At 35.9% G+C, this 23,998-nt stretch overlaps 1 protein-coding gene across 1 annotated transcript; it reads left to right on the top strand.

Moving 5' to 3' along the window:
• HSPC300 (hematopoietic stem/progenitor cell protein 300) lies at positions 1–23,000 on the top strand. Its single transcript, XM_081742290.1, has 3 exons — positions 1–158; positions 7,903–7,985; positions 22,713–23,000. The coding sequence occupies exons 1-3, from the start codon at positions 38–40 to the stop codon at positions 22,737–22,739; spliced, it is 231 nt and encodes a 76-aa protein (XP_081598416.1). The 5' UTR covers positions 1–37; the 3' UTR covers positions 22,740–23,000.
• Positions 23,001–23,998: the final 998 nt, after the last annotated feature.

Here is a 23,998-nt window from a genome sequence, read left to right as displayed (position 1 = left end):
AGTCACTTGTTACCAGCTGGAACTGTCAACATTAAACATGGCGACTGTGCATAGGGAAGCGATACAAAAACAAATACAACAGGATTGGGCTAATCGTGAATATATTGAAGTGATTACAGGGAGCATTAAAAAGATAGCTGATTTCCTAAATTCTTTTGGTATGTATCCTAATTCTATTTTATATATGTAGGTTTCATTTTTTAAGATTGAAGTTACCAACTTGATAAGAATGTTGCTGAACATTTAAATGAAATATATGGATTGTTGTTGTTGTTGATTTTAGTTTAGCGTCCCTTTCAGCAGCGAGGCTATATGAGACGTGGACCTACTGATTAACGTGGAATCCGAACCACATGAGCTCCCGCCGAGAATCGAACCCGGGTCTCCCACGCCTGAAATATATGGAAAGAGAAGTTCGATTGTTAGTTATTTCTATGTTGTAAGTCTTGCCATTACTCGAGCAGACGGTTCTACCAAATTTTTACACATTTCTTACATGTTCAGGTTATTTTAGAGCTTTGTATTTCTTTTAATAGAGCATGCACTGAATGAGGAGTTCCATTACTACTTGCACATTGACTTCAGAAGGTCTCAATATAAATACAGTGTGAACGTATGGTATAAAAACTACAGTGCATAAAACGCGAACCGGCAAGAGTACTTTGTGCCGACCAGTGACTGGAACCGATTCATCTGAACTGATTTCCGGAACAGTTCAGGAATCAGTTTGTAAGAACAATTTGATTCATCGGAGCACTCTCGCAACCAGTTCCTCGAAACAGACAACCTGCTACGAGGAACTTACTGCTATACTACTCCGAAGAATCAAAAGATACTTATGAACGACTTCCAGAAATAATCCGGAAACCATATCAGACAAACCAATTATAGCCCACGCATATAAGTTAAAATAATGACCAGCTTCTAAAGTAGCTAAACATAACCTAACTAAACTTAATCTAATCACACAAAATTAACAACAATATTACATAATAACATCTAATTTCTCAATTTAGAAAATTAAACAAAAATCACAGAATAACCACGACGATTATTTACAAGTCTACATGGAGGACAATCATCCCCCAATCCCCCTCTTCGCTAAAACGTCAGTAGAATAAATTAAGTAACTCGTAATACATTTTCTACGATTATTTTCGGCATTTGTGCCGTATCGCCGGACCACTTTGAAAACTGAAAAAAAGCACCAAAATGTATTGCATTCGGTTAATTTTGTTGGATTACATTAATCTACGTTAGATTACGTTACATTAGGCGTGCAGTATTACTTTAATACGGATTCATAGTATAAGTATTAGTAGTAGTAGAAGCAGGAGTAAGAGTAGTAATAGTAGTAATAGAAACGGGTTAGAAGCCCGGCAGGGGTTGGTTGGGTTCTGTTCTCGACATGAAATGCGCAAATTAAAGACTTGCCAATTTTTTTTCTGTACATTTTACAATTTATGGATACGTATAGTAAAACAAGTGTACCTTTCCGCGAAATAGTCCATCCGCCTCCACATACAGTGCCGCTAACAACATCAAAAACAATCAACAAATACAACCAGTTTCTTAACTTTTACTATTCCTCTTACCTCTTTTGTACTCATTCTTTCTCATAAACTTAAGTAAATTCTCCAATTAACCTGGTAAATTTCCTAAAATTGGTCGGGCGATACGGCACTTAACCCTGATTTTCTAATATACATGGGGACTACCGCCCCCCAAACCCCACAAAAGAAACTTCACTGAAAAAAAAAAGGAACAATCTTAAAAAACCGTCCAAAATATTACAAAAAAATTCAAATATTACTCAGCATTAATGGTACAGCAAACCAGCATCCCGAACAAGTAAAAAATATTGCTCTCCAACCGACAAACCGCCACAAAATTTCTCAATGCTTAGATTTGAATGACCGAAATAAAGTTCCGTTTCGCAAAGAAATATATTTTCTAAAACGACCACAATTACGATCATGGGCGTCTCTGGCGGGAGGGAGGGGGAGGAGGGAGACGCGTCCCCCCAATATTTTGAAGTACAAAATATTCAATATTTTTTTCTAATGTAATTTATTTTATTAACGACAGAATATCATATAAATAATAATTATTATTTGGAATATAATATTCAGGCTGTGAAATGATTATAACAGAGTTATACCTTAGGGGGTCCGTGAAGGTAAGCAGAAAGATCACAAAAGAAATCCAAGATAATAAACAGGTTGGGCTAGGTAGTACGATTTAAATCACTTTTTTTGATGCCCCCCTCCCCCAAATTTTACATGCCAGAGACGCCAGTGATTACGATTAAAATACTACATGAGACACTATTAATCTGCCACTCACACCATATTTCGAACATAGGTTCATCCTACTATCACAATCATCATATATATTTTTTTTCAAACTCAATTAAACCGCACATAGCCGCACAGCGAAAACAATTCACATTCGAATTCGAAACGCAATTACTTAAGAAAGACGAGTTAACGCGCTCCGCATTAAATTCATCGAACGCCTTTTGAGGTTCTAGAACTAACTGCTGAGTCGCTATGCACCAAAAAAAGAAAACGGAGTACAATTAGACCATCACGAAGCGGGCATATCACACTAACACAAAATCAAACAACTACGAACTGCCCGCTTTATACATTAGCGTTTACTAGGGAGACATCTAGTGGCAAAAATCGAAAGCACCAAAATCACACACAACATCATATCACATAAAAACCAACACAGTTCGATTCCATCCAGTGATTCGAATCACTATAACCCGCGCCAAAAGTCACTGTTAAGCACAAAAGGAACTCTTACCCCCAAAACCAACTTGTGCTAGGTAGCTATTAAAAAGCACGAATGTAGGGTAGGAACAGCAGGGGGACCTGAGCGGTAGCGATGAGTTGCGTCCATAGGGTCAGCGACGGGGGAGGGGGGGGTATACACATAAATGAGGATAGTGGAAGAGCACACTTACACATACAATATTTTCACTATCACTCAAAATTTAGGTCAATATGCTGTGCACTGACAGTCATTACTTATATTCGCATTCGTATTCCTTGACGAAAAATGTTTCACATAGTTCTATTAATTTTTAATTTGGTAGAACCATCGACTCGATTGAGTTGAGTTGATTTTGAGTTTAACGTACCTTTTCAGCAGCGAGGCTATATGAGACGTGGACCTACTGATTAACGTGGAATCCGAACCACATGAGTTCCCACCGGGAATCGAACCCGGGACTCCCGCGCCGAAGGTGCATATGCTAACCACTTAGCCACGGAGAAGTTCGTCTACTCGCTTGAACCCTAAGCCTCTGACAAAATTTTGACATGTATGCAGATCTAGGAAGAAGTGGATACGTAATATTAAAAACTTGTTTCAAGTCCACTGGGTAAACGTTTATTTGAAGGCAACTATCGCAACACTTGAGAAAAGTAATTTTACATTGTATTACTAAGCTATCTTGCTGTATAATAAACGCTTAATGTTTCTAGTGAAGACGTAACTCATAACTTAGTTGTAGTAGAGAATTTGCTAATTTATGGTAGTTAGTGAGTAATTAATTAACAGAGCTTGAAAATTCTTGCTTGCAAGTAATAGCCAGCCAAAAAATCTACTAGCCAGACCATTTTGCAGTCTCGCCAAATGTACTTTACATGCCGTGAATTTACTCGCCAAATGTTAAAACGTACTCGCCACTGGTGAGCAGACGAGTGAATTTTTGAAGCCCTGTTAATTAAAAGAATGATGTTAATAGACACGTAAGACAATTGTAAGATCTGTTACTTTATAAGATGTAAAAGGAGAATTTGGCAAGTGCCAGTAGGTTTAAATTGTATATATATATCTTGAACTATTCATAAACTGATTATACCATAAATCAAACTCATGTATACACTATTATATAACCTGAACTATTTATTCGTCTTCCATTTAATTGTGTCCTTGTTCTTAAATCTTTTTGACAACAACCACTTTTGAATCTTACTAATTCATATACTTATATAATCTTTCTATTCTTTATCCTAACGACATATATTTTATCTTCATTACATCTTGTTTCTTGCTAATCTTGTTTATCTTGACAATCACATTATCTAACATAAACCTTAGACTACAGTATGTGCACTCTTTTGTGACACTTCTTGCCAACCTGCCAACAAGATCTTCGTGAGTGAATGTGATGTAGAGAAGAATAGGCCTCTATAATGATAGTTATCAACGCTCGGATGTATTGTAATCCGATGAATGTACAATCCGCGGCAAAAAACCTGCAACATGAGCATATAAGTTTATTGTGAAATCACGAAGTCTTTTGCTCTAAAATAAGTGTGCACGGGAGGAGACCGAGGTTTATCCTGGCGTGATTCGTTCCACTTAGACATTATGTTCATTCCCTGTGCTGTTAGGCGTAGTTTCACAATAAACTTACATTATGATGTTGCAGGTTTTTTGCCGCGGATTGTACAAATGAGTATTATTCTTTCATCTTCAATATGACTAAACAATGAACGGAGTGTGATCCCAAATGTCCTTGGTTTTTACTTTTTGAGAAAGACAGAGTGCCGACATGGACACAAAATCCTTTTCTGTATAAAGAAGAGATTCATAAACACGGAAAACTAAACTATACCTGGATTTTGAAACTATTAAAGAATATGGAAGATTTATTTCTGTGATCTCTGACTTAACAGAAATGTTTTCTTAATTAGAAAGAAAGAACACAGGACTATGATGTAAACAATGCGGCTTATGTCAAAGAGTTATTTGAGCAATAATGCCAAAATATTTCCCCGAGACATGCTATAATTTAGGGAATACCCAACACTACTTATTTGCAGTAAGTGTACTTACACGAAGGTATTCGTAATCCATGGGGGATAGAAGGACCTGGCAGAGTGAAAGCACGAGTAGTACCTTATCACATATTATTTCAAGTCATGGAGTAACCTTTCTTCTTACTCATGTGATGCGCTCACTGGTAAGTTCGGGGAATTTCTTGGTTCTTGTTTATTTTACATTATCGCTGCTACGTTGTTTCAACTGCTTTTGCATATTCCTCGATTTCTTCTCTCAGTCACTAGTTCATTTTATCGAAATTTATGCTTCAGGCGTTTCTCAAATATGCTGGAGAACCTAGTGTACTTCTGGAAATTTACATTACACGCTCCAGCCTGTCTTTACGCATGTCGAAAAATATAATTGGTCTAGAAATATTTTGTGACTGATTGCATTCTTGTATCTTAACTGATAAGGCACGTTTGATCCAAACAAGTGCAGAAAACACTACCAAACTGTGTTAGGTGGTCAGTACAAGTTAATATTGCATCTAATCCACGTCAGGTCAGGGTCCGTAGATAGCAGGCGTGTTAGCGAAGTGGGTATGCGCATAAGGGAAGATTTTGTCAAGACAATTTCTTCTCATGGTTGAAAGTAGTGCCATTGTTTGTGTCCGCTTAAGGATATCAACTGAAATGTATGGTGTAAAGTTGTTTCTGCTAACTGGTTCTAAGAGCGGGCTGTCCTTACATAATACTGAGTACGCTTTTCATTATTAATATTTATTATATTTTGTGTTGGGCATTCCAGTGCACAGCGAAAATTTGTTTTGGTTTAGGATAAATTCCATGTAGGGCGTACTTATCAGCGTATATGTATGTATATATTTGATCCACGTTTTTGTACAAAATTTAGTAGGATGACGTGGAACAATTATGTCAGGTAGATGTCAACTTTAACTGCTTATATCCCAGAATAATGTCATTTGTTTTGATTTTGACAAATACCATAATTCTGTTACTTACATATTATGTGCATGAATTAAGAGAAAAAATCTAAAACATCTGTAATTTGAAATTTGTTTTTAGCACTCCCACCTGCCAGATTTGGCCCAACCATGCGAGAGTTATTGCTGAATTTCCTAGCATCTATTGAATTTTGCAATACACTGACTTTACGGATGGAAGTAGTTTCTTTTATTGCTTATAACAGCTATTAAAAACAGTTTTTTTAAAACAATAATGCGTACCTTGTGTATAAATGAGACATATATACTGAACTAAGCTATGAAAACTGAAATACATATAGGACCTTATCATAATTGCCCCAGGTCACTCTAATGCCATAAATTAAAAAAAAAAAAAGTTACAGCAGCAGAGACGTATCGTATTTAAATGCATACAATTTTCTACTACTGTGGTGTAGGTTAACAAGAAGTGGTGTTAGCCTGTAATTAAAAAACATTAATTTATATTGCTTTAAACAGTGGACTTTTACGTCATTTATAGATAGGAAATAGGTACATGAAACTCTCATAGTGTTTTTGTTGTTTGATAAAACAGTGATATATATAGATCCTTACAAAAGTTACTGCCACTGGAGTGCTATATACTAGTATGTGAATAGTCTTAACATCTATAGAATTTAAACTCAAATATCATCTTGATGAAAGACAATCGAGTATCTTACCAAAATTATAAATGAAAAAGTAGAAGCAAAAAATGGAGTATTATAACAGGAATACGTCCAGATCAATATTCTCTTAAAAATGCCAAGACAGTTATTAAATAATCCGCCAAGGAACACAGTACGCACTGAGATATATTGTATAAATTTATCAGAGGTACTATAAACAACAGTTAACTGCGAATAGAACTCACCCACTATCTAGGCAATTTTACTTTTCACGGAGTGCCTAAAAGCGGAGCAGCAGCACAAAGTCTGTTTCTGAATGCCAGAGCATCCACCTCAAAGAGTGAAAAGGTAAGGCTGTGTAGCATTGTGGTTAGATCAGATTCAATTCCCGATCGAGACACAGTTTTTCATACCCAAAATTTATTTGTATTTACACGTAAAACAATATGATGTAAGGGAAAGAAGAAATAGCTTGTTTCCTTTATTTTTCATATTTACAGAAGGTTGCACGCGATAAAAATATCAATTGAGCACGAACGATGAAAATAAAAGTTTTTTTTTTTTTTTTTTTTTTTTTAAGGAGGGGTTAATTGGTGGACTTCCACTGCCCATTATAACTACTCAGCGTAGTGTAATAGTGCGCAAAAGAGGGTTTAATCGGCAGCAAAGTAAGTGTGTATCCTTGATCAGGGGTAAGCTCTACCTAGAGACCAGCAGGGTTCAATCCATTTTCTACACACCAGATCACAAAAGTCATTCCGACTTTGTGCTGCAATGCTAGGTTTTCCATGGGATTTCTGGTGGTGGCGGAATATTGCAGTCGCGGAAGGCAGCTTACTTCCAGGAGAACGTCATGGACGCTGTATATAATACACACATCCTTCACCTGCATGGTAACGAGACCACAAATGTACTCATAGGGACAAGGCCTTTAGCCTTCATACCAAGGCCTGTACTATTGGATCATTCAAGGCACTCTACACAAGCAAGGCAGAGGAGACAGGAATTCATGTTAACTCATTTTCACTCATCCGTGTGAAATCCTCCAAAGTTTGGACTTTCAAACTGGAACTTGCTCTACACCATTGTTGTATCTTGCGAGATCTTCAGAAAGTTATCAAAGCGGTGGCGATACATTTCCTTTCCCATTGTGCACAGGAGTTTTACAGTGAAAATTCCGCTACCGGGTGATCGTTCGTGCCCGTGACCGTCACATAGATCAAATAATCGATGGTGGAGAAAAGGGATTTGCTAGCCATGTAAGCGGTTTAAAGCTGTCTATTTTTATTATGGGCGACTCTCTGAAAATATATTTGTAATTAATATGTAAAAACATTCCATATAGGTTAATTTCTTAACAAGAGTTTAGTAATAGGATTCTGGTCAAGTGGCTAGGTGTGATGTCTTATAGTCTTTTCAGATTTTGTATTTAATCAGTAAAATGTCACCTGGTTTTGTAATGATTTTTGTCACTTATCTTTTCAGATATGTCATGTCGATCCCGCCTGGCTGTGCTCAATGAGAAATTAACAACTTTAGAAAGGAGGATAGAATATTTAGAAGCCAGAGTAAGTGCTGTATAGAAGTTAAACAAACTTCTAAAATCTACGCTAAAGGAACATACGTTTTCATCTACTTGTAACTTCTTTATCTGATTAAAAATGAAAGCGCGGGTACTGACAGAAAATGGTGTTCATGTAATGTAACATTGACGTCACAATGTCTCTGCTATTAATGTAAACTCAGAAATGCGTCTAAATAATTTTCAATGGGAACTCCAACCTTCGTCAGCGGCTTATTATTATTAGAGGAGCACGTACTATTATTTCAACCGTAACTCATGGCTTCTATTATATAATGAAAAAAAAAAATTGTCGGTACGGCTATGCTTGCCTTGTGTGTGTGTTTATGTAAATAAATAAATAACAATAATAATAAAAAAATAAGCTGCTTGTGAAGTAAGGGTCTCCATTGAACATTTTGGCATCAATAAAGGTTTAGACCCTTCCCAGAACCGCATTTCCTATTAGGCCAACTAGACCCATGCCTGGAGCGCAAACTTTATTAAGAGCAACAAATTTTAAATTTTAATACTTTTTTTGAGTAAAAATTGAAAAAAAGAAAAAGAAAGCAAGAGCAAAATAAAGGAAACAAGGGACGATCATATACATTAACATAGACGCGCGTGGAAGCACGCTTCTCTTCCTCTGCTAGGCGTGGTCCCCAAATTTATTTTGAACTTAGGGTTGAGGAGGGGATGGAATTGTAGGGTGGCACCGACGGTAAATGTGCCTCGGGACAGCGAGCTCCTAAATGCGGCCCTGCCCATTCTTGAGTTTACATTAATAGTCATAATCATGCGTCTATTTAGTTCCATTAGTAAATTTCTACACTATTATTGAACATAGAGGATTTCATTTTGATGTGTTTTCTGAGAGCACCCTATGGTTTTATTTGTAGTTATATTAGCGCTCACTTAATTCTTAAAAGTTGTAAGTAAGGGAAAGGTTGCTGATTATAGATATTAGTTGGAGCAAAGAAATTCAAAAGTGGAAATTCAGAACGAATTACTTACCAGAAAATAATGCAAAGAGTTATACTCCACTTACGTACGTTATAACAGGGTACGAAGTTTCCGGTCGCCACTGGTGACCAAGTATTTTACTTTGGTGGTATAGGCAATTGGCCTTTATTTTGCTGTCGATTCCCGAAGAAAAATTTGCAGCCGAATTCATTTAGCTGCTGGATTCAGACCTGACATTTCATGCCCTGCACTATAATCTCTATTGTTAAATGCTTCATCAGATACCGGTAAAGAGGGAAAAACATGGGAGATAAGGAAAAGTAACTGTGAAGTAAGCAGGTAGGTACCATATTCGAATTCAGGGTCACATTCTTTCTGAAAGTGGATAGAGAGAGTTTAGGGATACCGTAGTCTAGTGGTTAGAACAGTCCCGGGTTCGATTCCCGGCCGATGCTTCTCCAAGTTTCGGCGTCCACTTACCGTCGTGAGGTAAAATGAGGAGTCAGTGAACTAAAGACGTGACGGCCACTAAGTCTAGAAGGCTCCGGTTACGCCGGTTTAGTAACAGAGCGACGCAGCGTGCTGACCACGTGTTCGTCGTTAGACTGGACGTAGTTCAGTCAGTCGCTGACAGATGGCGTTGGAGCGGCTCAGGCCCTCAAATGGGCTATTACACCGAGTAGTTTGGTTTTAGGTAGAAAGAGTTTAGTGGGGAAAGTTAAAACTAATGATTAGAGACCGGATGTTTAGGCACTAAAAACCTGGAAAATAGGCAGGCAAATAGGCACTTAAAATTTAAAAAAATAGGCACTAAAATGTAACTCGAAATAATGAAGATAAATACGCAATACCATTAAAAAATAGATTCAAGTCATAGATAATGTTCAAAGAATATAGAAACATACTTGCTTGTTAAATAATATCTTCTTTTACTGCATATACAAAAACGTGGCATGTTATGCATTCCGCATACTGGGTGAATCTGAAAGATGTGCACATACTTTGGGAGGTGATTCGTGACATGAAAAGAAGACAAAAAGTGCTGTTGCATGTTGTCGAATTCTGCGTCGTGTTCGAGTGACAGGGGTGCCAACTTGGAATCGAAAATGTAATCCTGACAATTGGAACGGGACATAAAGGTGCGCACATAACTTCAGGAGATGATTCGTGACATTAAAGAGGACTTTTCTTCTTTTCATGTCACGAATCACCTCTCGAAGTATGTGAACATCTTTGAAGTTCATCCTGTATATATATGGTAACGTACCACGAGCTTGTGTTTACAAACACATAAGATAAGTAAATATGTGTGTATTATGTTACATAAATTATATATTTTCCCAATGAAGGCTTATTTTGAAGAAAATGCATAGAATTGGCTTAAATCAAATTTATAACCTCCATATAAACTTTAAAACGTTATTTTTGATCATATCTTTAATATTAAAGAATAGGCATTTTGCCTAACATTCGGTCTCTACTAATGATACAGTATATTAGTAATGAAGGAGAATGAAGGAATAATAAACAAAAAGGAAGGTTGTACAATATAAAGAAAAAGGGGTTATATATATATTAGGGTGGTCCTTATTTTTCAGCTTCCGAGTTTATTGAGTCTCAACCCCGTGTCTCAAAGACACGAAGAAACACAGTAGTGCCAGTTCTAGTACACACAAAAGGCTCGCTTATTTTATTTATTTCCTTACTTGTTTTGAGGAAAGCGACTTTGTGCCCACCTTATATATACATAATATATACATTAAGAAAGTCACATATAATATATATAGTATATGAAGAAATTAACAAAAATAGCATAATAAATAAATAAAAATAGATAATGTAGAATGAAGGGTACGTGGGAAAATTAATTAAAAAAAAATAGTTTATTGTAAATGGAGGGAATGTGGTGAAGTAGAATTTTACAATGTTTACACCAACTTTGCAACTCAGGAAAACATGCTGTATTTCACAGAAGAGTCAGGGAATTGTTCTTAACTGTCCACAGAAGATTTGAAGAACATCTGAAAGAAGCAAGACAGATTCTAAAAGATTGAAAGAAAAAATCTTTAGAAAGAAGTTTAAAATGAGTTAAAACTTCAAGCTTTGAGAAAACAGTGAATCAAATCAAGCGTTTAAATGATACAGAAGATAAATGAGTTACATATTAGTTGGTTGTCAAGTTATGATGTATGTTTACATTTTTATGTTCAGGGAGTATTCAAAATGCCGATGTATTCAAGATATCGTTAGTGTATAATTATTGTTTAGTATTAGTGATTAATTGTATTCTAAATACAGAAAGTTCGACTCATCATAAGTATTTACAATAAGAAAGTAAGCTTGTACTGTATTTAAAAAATAAAAAAAAGGAAGCATTGAACGACTATGGGAATAGTGGAGATCGACTAAGGAAATGAATGTTTTTCTCAACCTAACCATAAATGATAGTTTTCGCGGTCACTTCAGTTAGGGAAAGTTTACTTACTTAGCCAGGGAAATCAGTATGAGAATTTCAGTGTGAATTCTGTTTTAATAAACCCCGGTTAAAAATTTGGTTCGCGGACAGGATGGTAATGTAAATGTCTTCTCATCTCTTACTGAGGGCCGTGAAAAATTTGGCGGAAGGATTTAGATGGTACTTAACATTGATGGTATGGTCATATGTACTGTTGTGGCGGGTTGTGTATTCTAGGATAGGTAGATGGGGAATTTCAGCGCTGCAGCGGTGTTGGTGATTGATGACCATCTTAAAAGACTGGACAGTGAGTGTAGCTAAAATGGAAAGTGTGTGCAGTCTTTGTGATGGGATAATTGAAGGTCAAATTGATATCAAATATGGGACAAGTTTTGCCATCTTGACATTTTCTAGGAGTTAGTGTTGTGATTGTTTTCACTATGATACTTAATTTTCTGTTTCCACTTCTGGATTCTTTTGTTCCAACCAATATTCATCTTGCCGTATCTCAGCATGCAAATATGAAAATAAAAATAAATAAAAAAAAAAGTACTTGTGTGACAGGGTTGGATCCACTGAAAAAATCCAATTGGGTTTTTGAGTTTTTTGTTAGTATATTATTGGTACAACTAAGGTGATCAGATTGCAAGTGATTTTTATCAGATTTTGGATTCCTGTGGGCGAATTAGATGCTTTTGTGTTAAGGTATACATTCAACATAAGACCTTTATGAAGTTCTGAATACGCTGAATGAGCTTTAAAAATAATATAATAATAATAATAATAATAATAACTTAAGTTGAGATAATTATAGAACAAATTAATGTATGGATTATGCTTATGGCCTATTTGAGGTAAAATATGCAATTTTATGTTTTGGAAAATACTTCCGTGAATAGTGTGCTCGGCGACGCCGAGGGACATTATCCTTCACACGTTTGACGGACTTAAGGCCATATGCACCAGTATACCAGTAAATATGTAAACACATTAGTAAAACTATTAGTATTATTTCTTATCTTTCATGATAACACAAGTATTTTTCTGTAAAATTTGGTTTTCAAACAATAGTTTAGTTCAGTCATTTGTTGCTACTCTTCAAAATAAGCATTCTGTAGAACCAACACCAGCAATAGGGTAAAAATTCTTGTCAAATTTAAGAAGCTTAATGCTCGGAGTTCCGAAGACTACGTAACGCTTACTATTTCAAGTATTGAATTCAAACTTCCGTACTGGTGGAAGTTTCGATGTACAGTAAAGAAAGCTGCATTTTCAGGAAATACCCGTCGTGAAAGAAGTGCTCGGGAAATTCCCGCATTTGAACGCACAAAGCATCGGAAATGAATACTTCAACAAAAAGACTATTTATTTTACGCTGGAAAATATTTATTTTATAAAATATGAATTATATTTGTTTTAAATTAATATATTTGGCATTCATATTTGGCGAACGTCACATCTATATTTGTTCGTTTGTCCGCCTGTACCACACACACTACAGGGTACAACTTTCAGTTTTTTACGTTTAAATTTTCAGGATACAAGCACGGGACACACTATAAATTTCCTGTATAGATTTTGGCGGCATACCAACATAGAATTTCAAAATAGTGGGTATCCACGCTACAAAGCGCAATATTCGGTCTTTTAAGTTGAAATTTTCAGAGTAGAAGCACAAGACACTCCAAATTAGTTGTATATATTTTGGCGGCGATCCAACGTTAAAATTTTAAAATGGCGGCCATTTTTCAAAATATCGGGTATCCACTTTACAGGGTGCCATTTTCGGATTTTTAAATTGAAATATTGAGGGTAGAAGCACGAGACATTCTAAATTTGTTACATAGATTTTCTCGGCGATTCAATGTAAAATTTAAAATGGCGGCCATTTTTTTCAAAACAGCAATGAATAGAAAATTGTTGCAAGTTGTGACAATGACAATCTTGAAATATAAATCACATTTTAACACTTCTACCCCAAAGACATTGAAATATTTCGAAAAAAAAAAAAAAAAAAATTAAACCCCAAAAATACCCGTAAAACCCATTGGATTGGATTTTTTCAAACCCTATTGTCTGATAAATATAAAAGTTTTTACCTTGTAACTGCGGATTTGATGTCCGCTGACATCATTATCAGTTGGCTCCTATTCGCTGCTAACTGGTAACATGGAAGCCTGTGGAGCAGTTTTGAGAGAAAAAGTGAACATCAAAGCCATTTAATAGAAATTTTAATTCCTCGAGTACATACATATATATATATATATATATATATATATTAGGGTGGGCCGAAAAAAATTTTTTTTAGAAAATTAAGATTGAGTACCGTGCAAAAGTTGTATAATGTTATATTATGTTTCCTCACCAAAACAGAGCCGGATTAAACGATATTTAACCGGGCCCCGGGGACCCCAAAGAACGTTAATTTTGAAAAAAAAAAAAATAGTTGCGAGTAGTGAAAATATTGAAATAGTTTTTTTAGAAAGTTAAGTTTGAGTACCATGCAATAGTTGTATAATATTATGTTTCTTCACTAAAATAGAGCCAAATAAAAAATATTTAACCGGGCCCCGGGGGTCCGAAAGAACGGTAATTTTGAAAAAAAAAGTAGCCAGCAATGAAAATATTATTAAAAAATATTTTTAGAAAGTTAAGTTTCAGTACCGTGCAAAAGTTGTATAATGTTATATATTATGTTTCCTCACCAAAACAGAGCCGGATTAAAAGATATTTAACCGGGCCCCGGGGGCCCCAAAGAACGTTAATTTTGAAAAAAAAAATAGTTGTGAATAGTGAAAATATTTTTGAAATATATTTTTTAGAAAGTTAAGTTCGAGTACCGTGCAAAATTTATAATGTCATGTTTCCTCACCAAAACAGAGCCGGATAAAAAGATATTTAACCGCGCCCCGGGAACCCAAAAGAACGTTAATGCTGAAAAAATATGGTTGTGAGTAGTGAAAATATTATTGAAATATTTGTTTTCAGAAAATTAAGTTTGAGTACCGTGCAAAAGTTGTATAATGCTATGTTTCTTCCCCAAAACAGAGACAGATAAAAATATTTCACCAGGCCCTGCGGGTCCGAAAAGTGTTATTTTGTTGTTCTTTTTAAATATATATACCATTATTTTAAGTATGTATAGAAAATTGGTTACAATTCCTAATACTTTAACTTGACCCCAGGATTTTAAACGTTCTGATCTGATGTGCAGTAGGGATGGCCGGATCCGGATCTGATTGGGTCCGGATCCTTTGGATCCGGATCTCGGATCTGGATCCGGATCTTGGATTTCGGATCTGGATCCGGATCTCAGATTTCGGATCTGGATCCGGATCTCAGATTTCGGATCTGGAGCCGGATCCCGGATTTCGGATCTGGAGCCGGATCTCGGATCTGGGTCCGGATCTCGGATCTGGATCCGGATCTCGAATCTCGGATCTGGATTCGGATCTGGGTTCGAAATTCGGATCTGGATCCGAAATCCGGATCTCGGATCTTGATTCTTATCCAAACCCACACCCATCCAAATTATGATAAACTTGAATATCTAAAATTCGCCGAAAGTAATTTCACGAAGTCCTGACAGTGAAGAAGTGAACAGATAATTAAGACGAATATTGACAAGTCTATTTGTTTCCTTCATTCTACTCTAAAGATCAAATGCTTGGCTTACTTAAGGAAAAAAATGATCCGGATGAGAGTTCGAATGTCGAATCTAGTTCCACTCGGTTGCAGGACCGAGATGAATATTTAAAATTCCTCAATGCACCTATTTCATTGACAGTTAAGAAAACATAAACAGTTAAGACAAGTATTGACTACTTTTTACGTATATTTATCTTGCTCAGTCTGCTCAAAATATCAAATGTATACCCTACAATTAGATTTAATAATTATTTAGTAAATCACAATATGAGCACCGAGAATAAACTATGAATTTTGGTGCCTGTTATCTAGATTTGAAATTTCGGATTCATACATAGAATCAGGCTGAAATATAAATATTTGAGATCTGGAAACCTAAACATGTGCTAGTACCAAGATCGTAGCCGTCTGTACAGTGGCGTATTTACGATTTTGTTTCGGGGGGAGGCTTTGCTAACTTTCGGGGGGAGGCTTTGCCTGAAAATGTGAAAATTCTGCAAGATATTTCACATAGTTTACTATAGTAAGTAAGATTTCGGGGGGGGGGGCTTAAGCCCAGAAGCCTCTCCCCTAAATACGCCATTGCGTTTGTACCTAGGTAATGCGAGCGGAAGGCACTTGCACTAATTCCGCATGTAGTTTGAGGAACACGAGAAATTAAAAACAGATAAATATTCTTTTTCAGGAGTAAGTCGCGCTTTAACATGACTTTTCATGAGTGTTGTGTTCAAATATGAAAACTGTAATGACAACTTGTTTGAAATAAAAACCTTTTCATTTTTAACAATAAAGTTAGGTACTTTCACATTGGAGAAAAATTAGCAAGGCACATACCACTGATTAGGGTGCTGATTCTTATGGAAGCTTTCACTTGAACCGGAAGATTTCCTCATGTGAATATCGGATTGCCACAATTCACCTTGCTGAAAGACGTGGTTTATCAGGAGGTCGGACAAGATTCTTTTGAACGTAGCCTGTAGACTGCTTCTAGTCTCAATTATTCCCATATAACAAGACTAGCCATATACATAATTGGTTCGAAATAAGTTAAAATATCACTAATTGACCTTAAGGGGATAATCGTGATTTAAATATTCGTAAATCAGAAGAGATGTGAAAGTTAAGCGGGAAAATAAATCCGATAATTCCGGAATAAAGAGATTTATATGCAACCTAATGATAGCAATAAAACTCTTTATGTAACATTTTCAAAGCTAAAATTAACAGTTATCTTCTTGAAGAGGGTTTACGGCAACATAGAATATTACAAATCCAATTATTATAAGTAGTACCTCTGACAGCCCTGCATTTCACATCACCATCGCCCTTCATCCTGACAAGTGGGCAATTCACGTACCCACAATGACTTTTCAGGCGTTCCAGTGACATCAATATCTCAGTTTGGGTTTGGGATCATGCTTCGGTGAACCTTGACTATCACCATCAGCAGCTATTAGAGAATCAGAACTTATTTCTGTATTAGATAATGTGGGTAACTATAGCTTTTCGTCTAGAGAAGTCGGAGAGTGTATGGTATTATCGCAGGAAATATTTGATACATAAAACTTAGATTGTCAGTATTTAGGAGCAACTTTTAAAATAATCAGTTACTGTTAATGTGCTATAGATTAGCCGAGAAAACCCGACAGCCATAGTCGAGTGGTCTGCGGCATTAGGCTGTGGATCCTTTTACTGTAAATGTCTTGGATGCAAATCCCGCTTCAAATGAACGTAAGCCCGATGGTAAGAACCAAAGGACTGTCGTGCCAAGAATTTAATTTGTTTTAATTATCATAAATGCCTTCTTTATTATTAAATTTTATCCCATATTTTCTTTTCAACCAGTTTGCGAAACTCAGAGCTAGCTACTTGTTTTCTTTTTAATTCATGTTCATAGTTAGCACAACTAATCACTAAGGAAACACAATCATTTCAATAAAATTCGCCTCGCGTCTTTCGTAGCTCTAAGTTATTTTCAGCTTTTTTTTTTTTTTTTTTTTTTTTTTTTAAAGCTGAATGGCGTTTTATCACTTTCCCCTCGCTTTCCCTATTTTTTTCTAGTTTTACCTATGTTTCTTTGCACGGATATTGCGCCTATATGCACGTGCTTAATGTGTTCGTTTACAAGAGCGGGCCATTTTCCTGCCACTATAGAAAGTAGAGTGCCCTCTATCAGAGAAATATTAATTGACGTATGTAAGTGAATATATCTGTGATGAAGTCATAATTTCTCAGTTTTTGCATCGCACATAGTTTCCTCATCCTCATTAATCTCTTCACCCCTGCTTCCTGAATTCCAGTTCTGGTATTCTTTCTTGAGCAAGGCCTATTTAATGGGAGACTGATGTCTCATGTAGGCTTATTAACTATATCATCAGCAATAAAGAAAGTAGGGTTTAATTTGCACTAATTTTAGAACATTACGTTAATTAAATAATAATAATAATAATACGGAGTGAGCTCAGGCTACTTGTTAGGATTCTTGCTTCGCAATTGGATTATACCGGGTTCGAATTCGGAGACCAGCTATCCTGACTGAGGATTTTCCAGGGTTGTTCCTCAGTTATACTGGGCAAATGCTAGGTTAGTACCTTGATCTAAGGCTCTGGAGACCTTCCTTCCATTCCTTTCCCAATGTTTTCATCTGTTGATTATTACAGTGTAAAGTGGCCTCTGAGGATGTATCTGGTAGCTTATTGTAAATAAACAATAACGACTTAATATATCTTCACGAAACGTGTGGGTTAATTTAACTATAGCCTTACAGTCCCAATAGATAGCTAAAGTTTTAATATTAATTTCCTGACTTTTAAATACTATTTTCATATTGTTTCAGCTTTCAATTTTCTCATGTATGTTCCACTGAGAACTGAACCTGAGATCACATGAACAAATGCGAATATGTTAAATATTTTTGAACACTTTAATATACAAAACACAAAACGCTTCAATGATACGATGCATGGATATGTTTTGGTTACGTCCTGCAATGTATGATTAAAGAAACCTGGAGGGTGAAGAAGAAATAACAGAAATCTCTTTTATATTTACTCCTTCGACAAACTCCTGACCTCAGAAGGGCAAGCCATAAGTTATGTAATAAATTCGTATATGAGAAAATAAGAAAGTTTATATAAGAAAGTAAATATTGCAAGGTTAAAATAACATAAAGAACAAAGGTAGCACAAACGTGTTATAGAAACATTTAAAAGCACAGCATCCTACTATATTAGTGAATCCGAAAAAAGTTTTGACGAATTTTAGATATTCAATTTTATCATCACAATTTCAGATGTAGGTTTGGATACGAATCAATATCTGAGATTCGGATCCAGATCCGAGATCCGGACCCAGATCCGAGATCCGAATTTCGGATCCAGATCCGAGATCCGAGTTTCGGATCCAGATCCGAGATCCGGACCCAGATCCGAGATCCGAGTTTCGGATCCAGATCCGAGATCCGGACCCAGATCCGAGATCCGAATTTCGGATCCAGATTCGAGATCCGGACCCAGATCCGAGATCCGGATCTGGGTTCGGATCCGAGATCCGGATCTGAGGTTCGGATCCGAGATCCGGATCTGAGGTTCGGATCCGAGATCCGGATCTAGATCCGGATCCGGATCTCACTGGATCCGGGATATCCGGATCCGAAAATTTTTGGCCATCCCTAATGTGCAGCTCTTCGCCTGATTGGTGTTTAGTAGATATAATAGTACGGACTCAAATACGTAAGGTAAGGTTGAAAAATTGACCAACAAACACCAAACCAGCGCAGAACTCACCACGTGGACATGGCTACATAGCGAGTTCCTCCCACCCACCCTCCTCTTACTTAAAGCTCCTTAGCGAAATCTTGGAACAAAATATTGAGATTTATGTCCGAAGCTTGGTAGATACTTTCGTGCTTCCAGTTTTGCGCGAATATAGAATCGTCTCGTGCAACACTACCGCATACTTCTGAAGAATATTCTGTTACTACCTTTAGACACTTCTCCAAAGCCTGCGTGTGGAAGGGGAACGTGACAAACTGAAACCTCCTCTTTCCACAATCATTTCGGTTGGTTCTTCTATTGATACGTTAGCCGAAATTGGAGGTTTCGTTACTAATACTTCTGACCAATCGGTCAAATCGATATAATCCGCATATTCTTCAGTGCTTTGCCTATTGCAATTGCCAATTAGAACTATAGTTTGGTATTTTTGGCCATCAAAATAGAGACCCTTAAAATTAGTAGCTTTATACTGTAGACGGTTTCTTTTTTCTTTTTTGCTAGTTTCGTAGGGATTTTGTTTTTATCTACTACCTTGTCTTAGTTAGTTTTGTTCAGTAAATTCATAACTTCTAAAACAGCGGATACAATTTTAGCAGCCGATCTATTTGATATACCTGTTAAATCTTTTGCGGTACTCATTTGCTTAGGGCTCACTATTGTTTATTTAGGTTTACTTTAGATTTTATTCTCTAAACGATAGCTCCATGCGAACTCTTCATCATCTGAATTCGGGGTGGAAGCGCTTAATGTATGTTCCAAGTACGGGCTTGAGGCTAACCCTCTTGTAACCCTCTCGTAATTGGTACCGCAGCATCATAATTGATCTGTGTGTCATGCTTTCTTTTGAGCCTATGGGTTTCTGCTTCAAACTACATTGCAACTCGTCATTTGTCTCTGATTTCTCTGATCTAATATGAGCTCCCACTCCAAAAGCGGTATATAATTTGATTTACCACACTTACAGGTTAATCTATCGCAGCATTTGCAAGAGAAAATATCACATAACTTCTGAGCACCGTTCTTAAATTTCTTTAATTTGGCTCTTAATGGGGTATATCTCATTTCTTAATGGGGTTAATCATCGTTTTGCATTTTGAGTTGTAATTCAAAATCATATGTTTAATTCGAAGTCAAGACAATACAGGAAGAGAGGCTCGCAGCCATATTGTTAATAGTTTATTTGAATTCAGCAATGTAAGCGCCGCCTTCGGAAAGCCAGTGTTATGTATTTTGCATCCAGATGCGAAAAAGTGATATTCTCTTAAAGTTTGAGAGTTCTGAGGTGGGCTCAACACAAAGGTTTTTCGTGTGTTAATATGGTAGTTATGAAAGTTAGTTAAGCTCTTAATAGTTATTTGCGTATATTGAAACCATGTATTTCATGTTTTATGTATTAATAGTATTGTCTGGTAAAATGTTATTATTACCTAAAACCATTTTATTTGAACAAAAAATTAGGAACTTTAGGGCCACGGGGGCCCGGTTAAATATTGTTTTAAAATCAACATATTTGGCATGGCTTCATTTCGTATCAATGCACAACTTTTGATAACTACTCAATCCTGAATATCTGAAAAATTTTTTTTCGGCCCACCCTAATATATATCTTTAGTTATTTATACATCTTGTAGCAATTACCAACAATTTAAAACGTGATATTTGTGAAAAAATACACAGAAAGAACAGTTGTATATTTCAGCATTATTAAGCACTGTGTTTAGAAAAATACTACGGAAACAAAACATCAAGATGTTAGGGGTATAAGATGGAACAAGGCTAGGCTTGAGTAAGACTTTAGGGCTTAAAATATTTTAGTGTTAGTACTGTACCTTAAAACAGGTAGAAGAAGAGGTGAGAATGGTTGCTGTGTAGTTTGGAAGATATCAAGTTTGTTGTTTATGTAGTTTGGAGGGATTCAAGTTAGTTGATATAAGTTAGGAGTTTGTTGCAGAATAATGTTAGAAGGTGATAAGCAGAATTAAGTTAGAGTAAGTAGATGTAATTGATTCAAGATTTGAGATGATCAGAGAATAAAATATGTTAGTATTGAAGAGTGAAATAAAGAGTATCCTGGAAAGTGCAATGTTATTGTAGATGATTGGTGAAAAGGAATGTTTGAAGTTTTAAAGGAGATGTTTATAGCGTATTAATTAAAAGTATTGATATATAAGATTGATTAAGGCAAGAGTTTACTTAAGCAGATTAGCAAGGAAGTTAAGAACAACACAAGAGAAGAGTTTATAGCTCTGAAATGCGTAGTAAGTGCGACCGCAAATTAAACACAGCAGAGCAAGCAGGATTCGTAGAGAGGCCTGAATTTATTAGCAACAGAGAAAGGGAATAGATGGGGTTTATTCTCGTTTATTGGAGTTGGACGATGATGACGCTATTTCGTAGGTAACTAAGAAAAAGGAGAGAAATTACTTATTGTTTTTATTCAGCCAATGAAAGCTTTTATTGGCAACAATTAAAACAAAACTTGTACGATCACGTTTCTGTCATTGTATATATATATATATATATATTCCACAACTGTTTCGTATAGGCTCTAGTGATGGTCGTTGACACTAGATATTTGTATAACATGTCTAATCAACTAGAGATTAAGACTTCTTCTTTTTCAAAAATCTCCCCCATATCTGCTGAAATCTAACCATCAAATTGGAAACATCGGAGTATTAGATCTGTGGTCTTCTATCACTGATAGAAGCGTATTGGAATTATTCTTCAGTATAACTGAGACTTCGCTTAAATTTGGATAAGGAGACATAGAAAAGAACTTATATGGCGTCTGGTGGTTGTATCCGTGTTTAACCCTTTTGGGATTTCCACTTTTTGAGGTAAATTTTAGACTTTCATTCAAATAGCTATGCTTCCTTACTATTTGTCGTAGAATCATGGTTTATACCTGTTTTTTTTTTTTTCCCTCCGAATAGAGTATCCTTTCCAACAGTATCACTCGCTTGTCCGTATTATATGCCAGAAATGGGAAAATCAGGGATTTTTTCGATTTTTTTTTCAAAATTTTTGCGCCCCTCTGGCCCGGGCCTGGGTTCACGTAAGGATATGAACATCTCTTGAAAACTACATCGGTGTGCAAAATTTCAGTCTTGTTATATTGAAAACAAAGGGCGGAAAATAATTTTTGAAAGTCTAAAGGTGATCCATTTATATATATATATATATATATATATATATATATATATATATATATATATATATATATATATATATATATATATATATATTCTAAAAATTTACTGCGTCATTACTATTTGGCCTAGCTTCATGGTCCAAACGCCATTTTCTTCAGAATTACGCGTCCTTTCCACTTACATATCCGTATCATACAGCTGAACCCGGAAATTCGGGAAAAGCCGGATTTAAAAAAAAAAATCACCCCTAGGAACATTTGTTGCCCATCAAATCCAGGTCCTTGTTTACGTCGAGATTAAAAAAAAGAAAAAAAAGAAAGAAAAACTCAAAGATGCACACGATCCGTATGCAAAATTTCAATATGATATCTTGAAAACTATGGGTGGATAATTTTTTTGAAATTTGCCTGAAAAAAAAAAGAAAGTCACGCCCCTCCTCCCCCACTTGACGCTGCCAAGTTGACCAACCGGGTCCAAAACACATGTGGGGTGTTCTTTGGTCCATGCTTGATTTGACCAATAAAAAACCCGGGTTCAATACGTGTTATGTGAGCTTAATAAGCATTTAAACACAACACTACTCCATGATACGGCTCCGTACCAAAAATTCCAAAAAGATTAAACTCCGTAATCTTGAATATTTGGGCCCTCACCCAACATCATGATTGAAGGATAATGTTACAATGTGTCTAACCTTAAATTTCGTATTCATTTGTGTATTATTTTCTACTTCACAGGTAACAAAAGGAGAAACTTTAACATAAGCGAGGACTAAAACTAGCTTCTATTTCCAATCGTCTATGACGTGATTGCTGGATCTAGTGGTCAGAAGACGCCCCAAGGCATTGTTTTAGAAATGTTTGTCAGCTCTTCCTTTGCGTAATATCTTTTGAGTTTTGTAAATTGCTTCTTGTATGTATGTATGATCGTACAAATGATCTTTTGATATATGTTCATATCCGTATGTATTTGTACCATATGTAATGTTTTTCACTAAAGTTGAATAATATACATGTTTGATTTCATTAAGGTGTATTAACTAATGTTTGTATTTGGTGACAACGTTTCAGATGCGACTGAAAAGCGCAGTTTTGTACAGTCAACGACAAAAGTTGTTTCCGTTTGGTAAAATTTATTTTGGAAATAACGGTGGTATGGCTTGAACGTATAGAAAATTATATTCTTTTTAATTTACTGAAAACTATAGTCAAATTGTCCTTCCATTCTGAAGTTATTTACGAATCTAATTTCATCAATCGAAAATAATTTTGTCGCTTACTGTACAAGAAATTTTAACAATGAGGGTTAGTAAGAATTCAGCCAGGTCTGAAGCTAGTGAGAATTTCGTAGTGTAGTATTCGAATATGCAATCGTCTAATCACTAAGCGAAAACGATAACCGATCACTTAGTTGAATAATTTTCTGCAAGCGAAGGCTGGTTGGTATTCCTAGTTTCATGTATTGGGTATCACTTGCTACCTTCTTTTATTTTTTAATCTTCTCTCATAATTTTGTCCTATTTCAAAATAATCTTATTGCATTTAAGTAGTTAATTTCCGTCAGAAATGTCTTTTGATATATTGTGATGAATTTCCGACGAGAATTGAAACCGGATCCTCCTCGCCAAAGGCGTGTACACTATAGACATATCCACAAGGATGCTCCATTGTTATTTATTTATTTATTTTAAACACTAGATCCTGTAAAAATAATAAGGTGCGTACATTCACTTTATTTTTTGGTAGAGGGGACAGTGGCTCAGTGGTACCACCTTTGGAGAAGAGTCTCTGATTCGATTCCAGGACAGTATAGTCAAGGTAAAAAAGTTCTTTCCGTTTGGTAAAATTTATTTTGGGTATTAACGCTGGTATAGCTTGAACATGCAGAAAATTGCATTCTTTTTAATTTACTGAAAACTGTACTCAAATTGTTCTTCATTTTGAAATTATTTACAAAACTATTTTCATCATAAGAAAAGAACTTTTGTCGCTGACTACATCGAGTTCCACATCATCTCAGAAAT

This window comes from Thermobia domestica, chromosome 16, assembly GCF_964235325.1.
Source record: "Thermobia domestica chromosome 16, izTheDome1.hap1.1, whole genome shotgun sequence".
Classification (NCBI taxonomy): domain Eukaryota; kingdom Metazoa; phylum Arthropoda; class Insecta; order Zygentoma; family Lepismatidae; genus Thermobia; species Thermobia domestica.
Note: the sequence above shows the minus strand (reverse complement) of the source record. Positions and strands in the feature narration are given on the sequence as shown.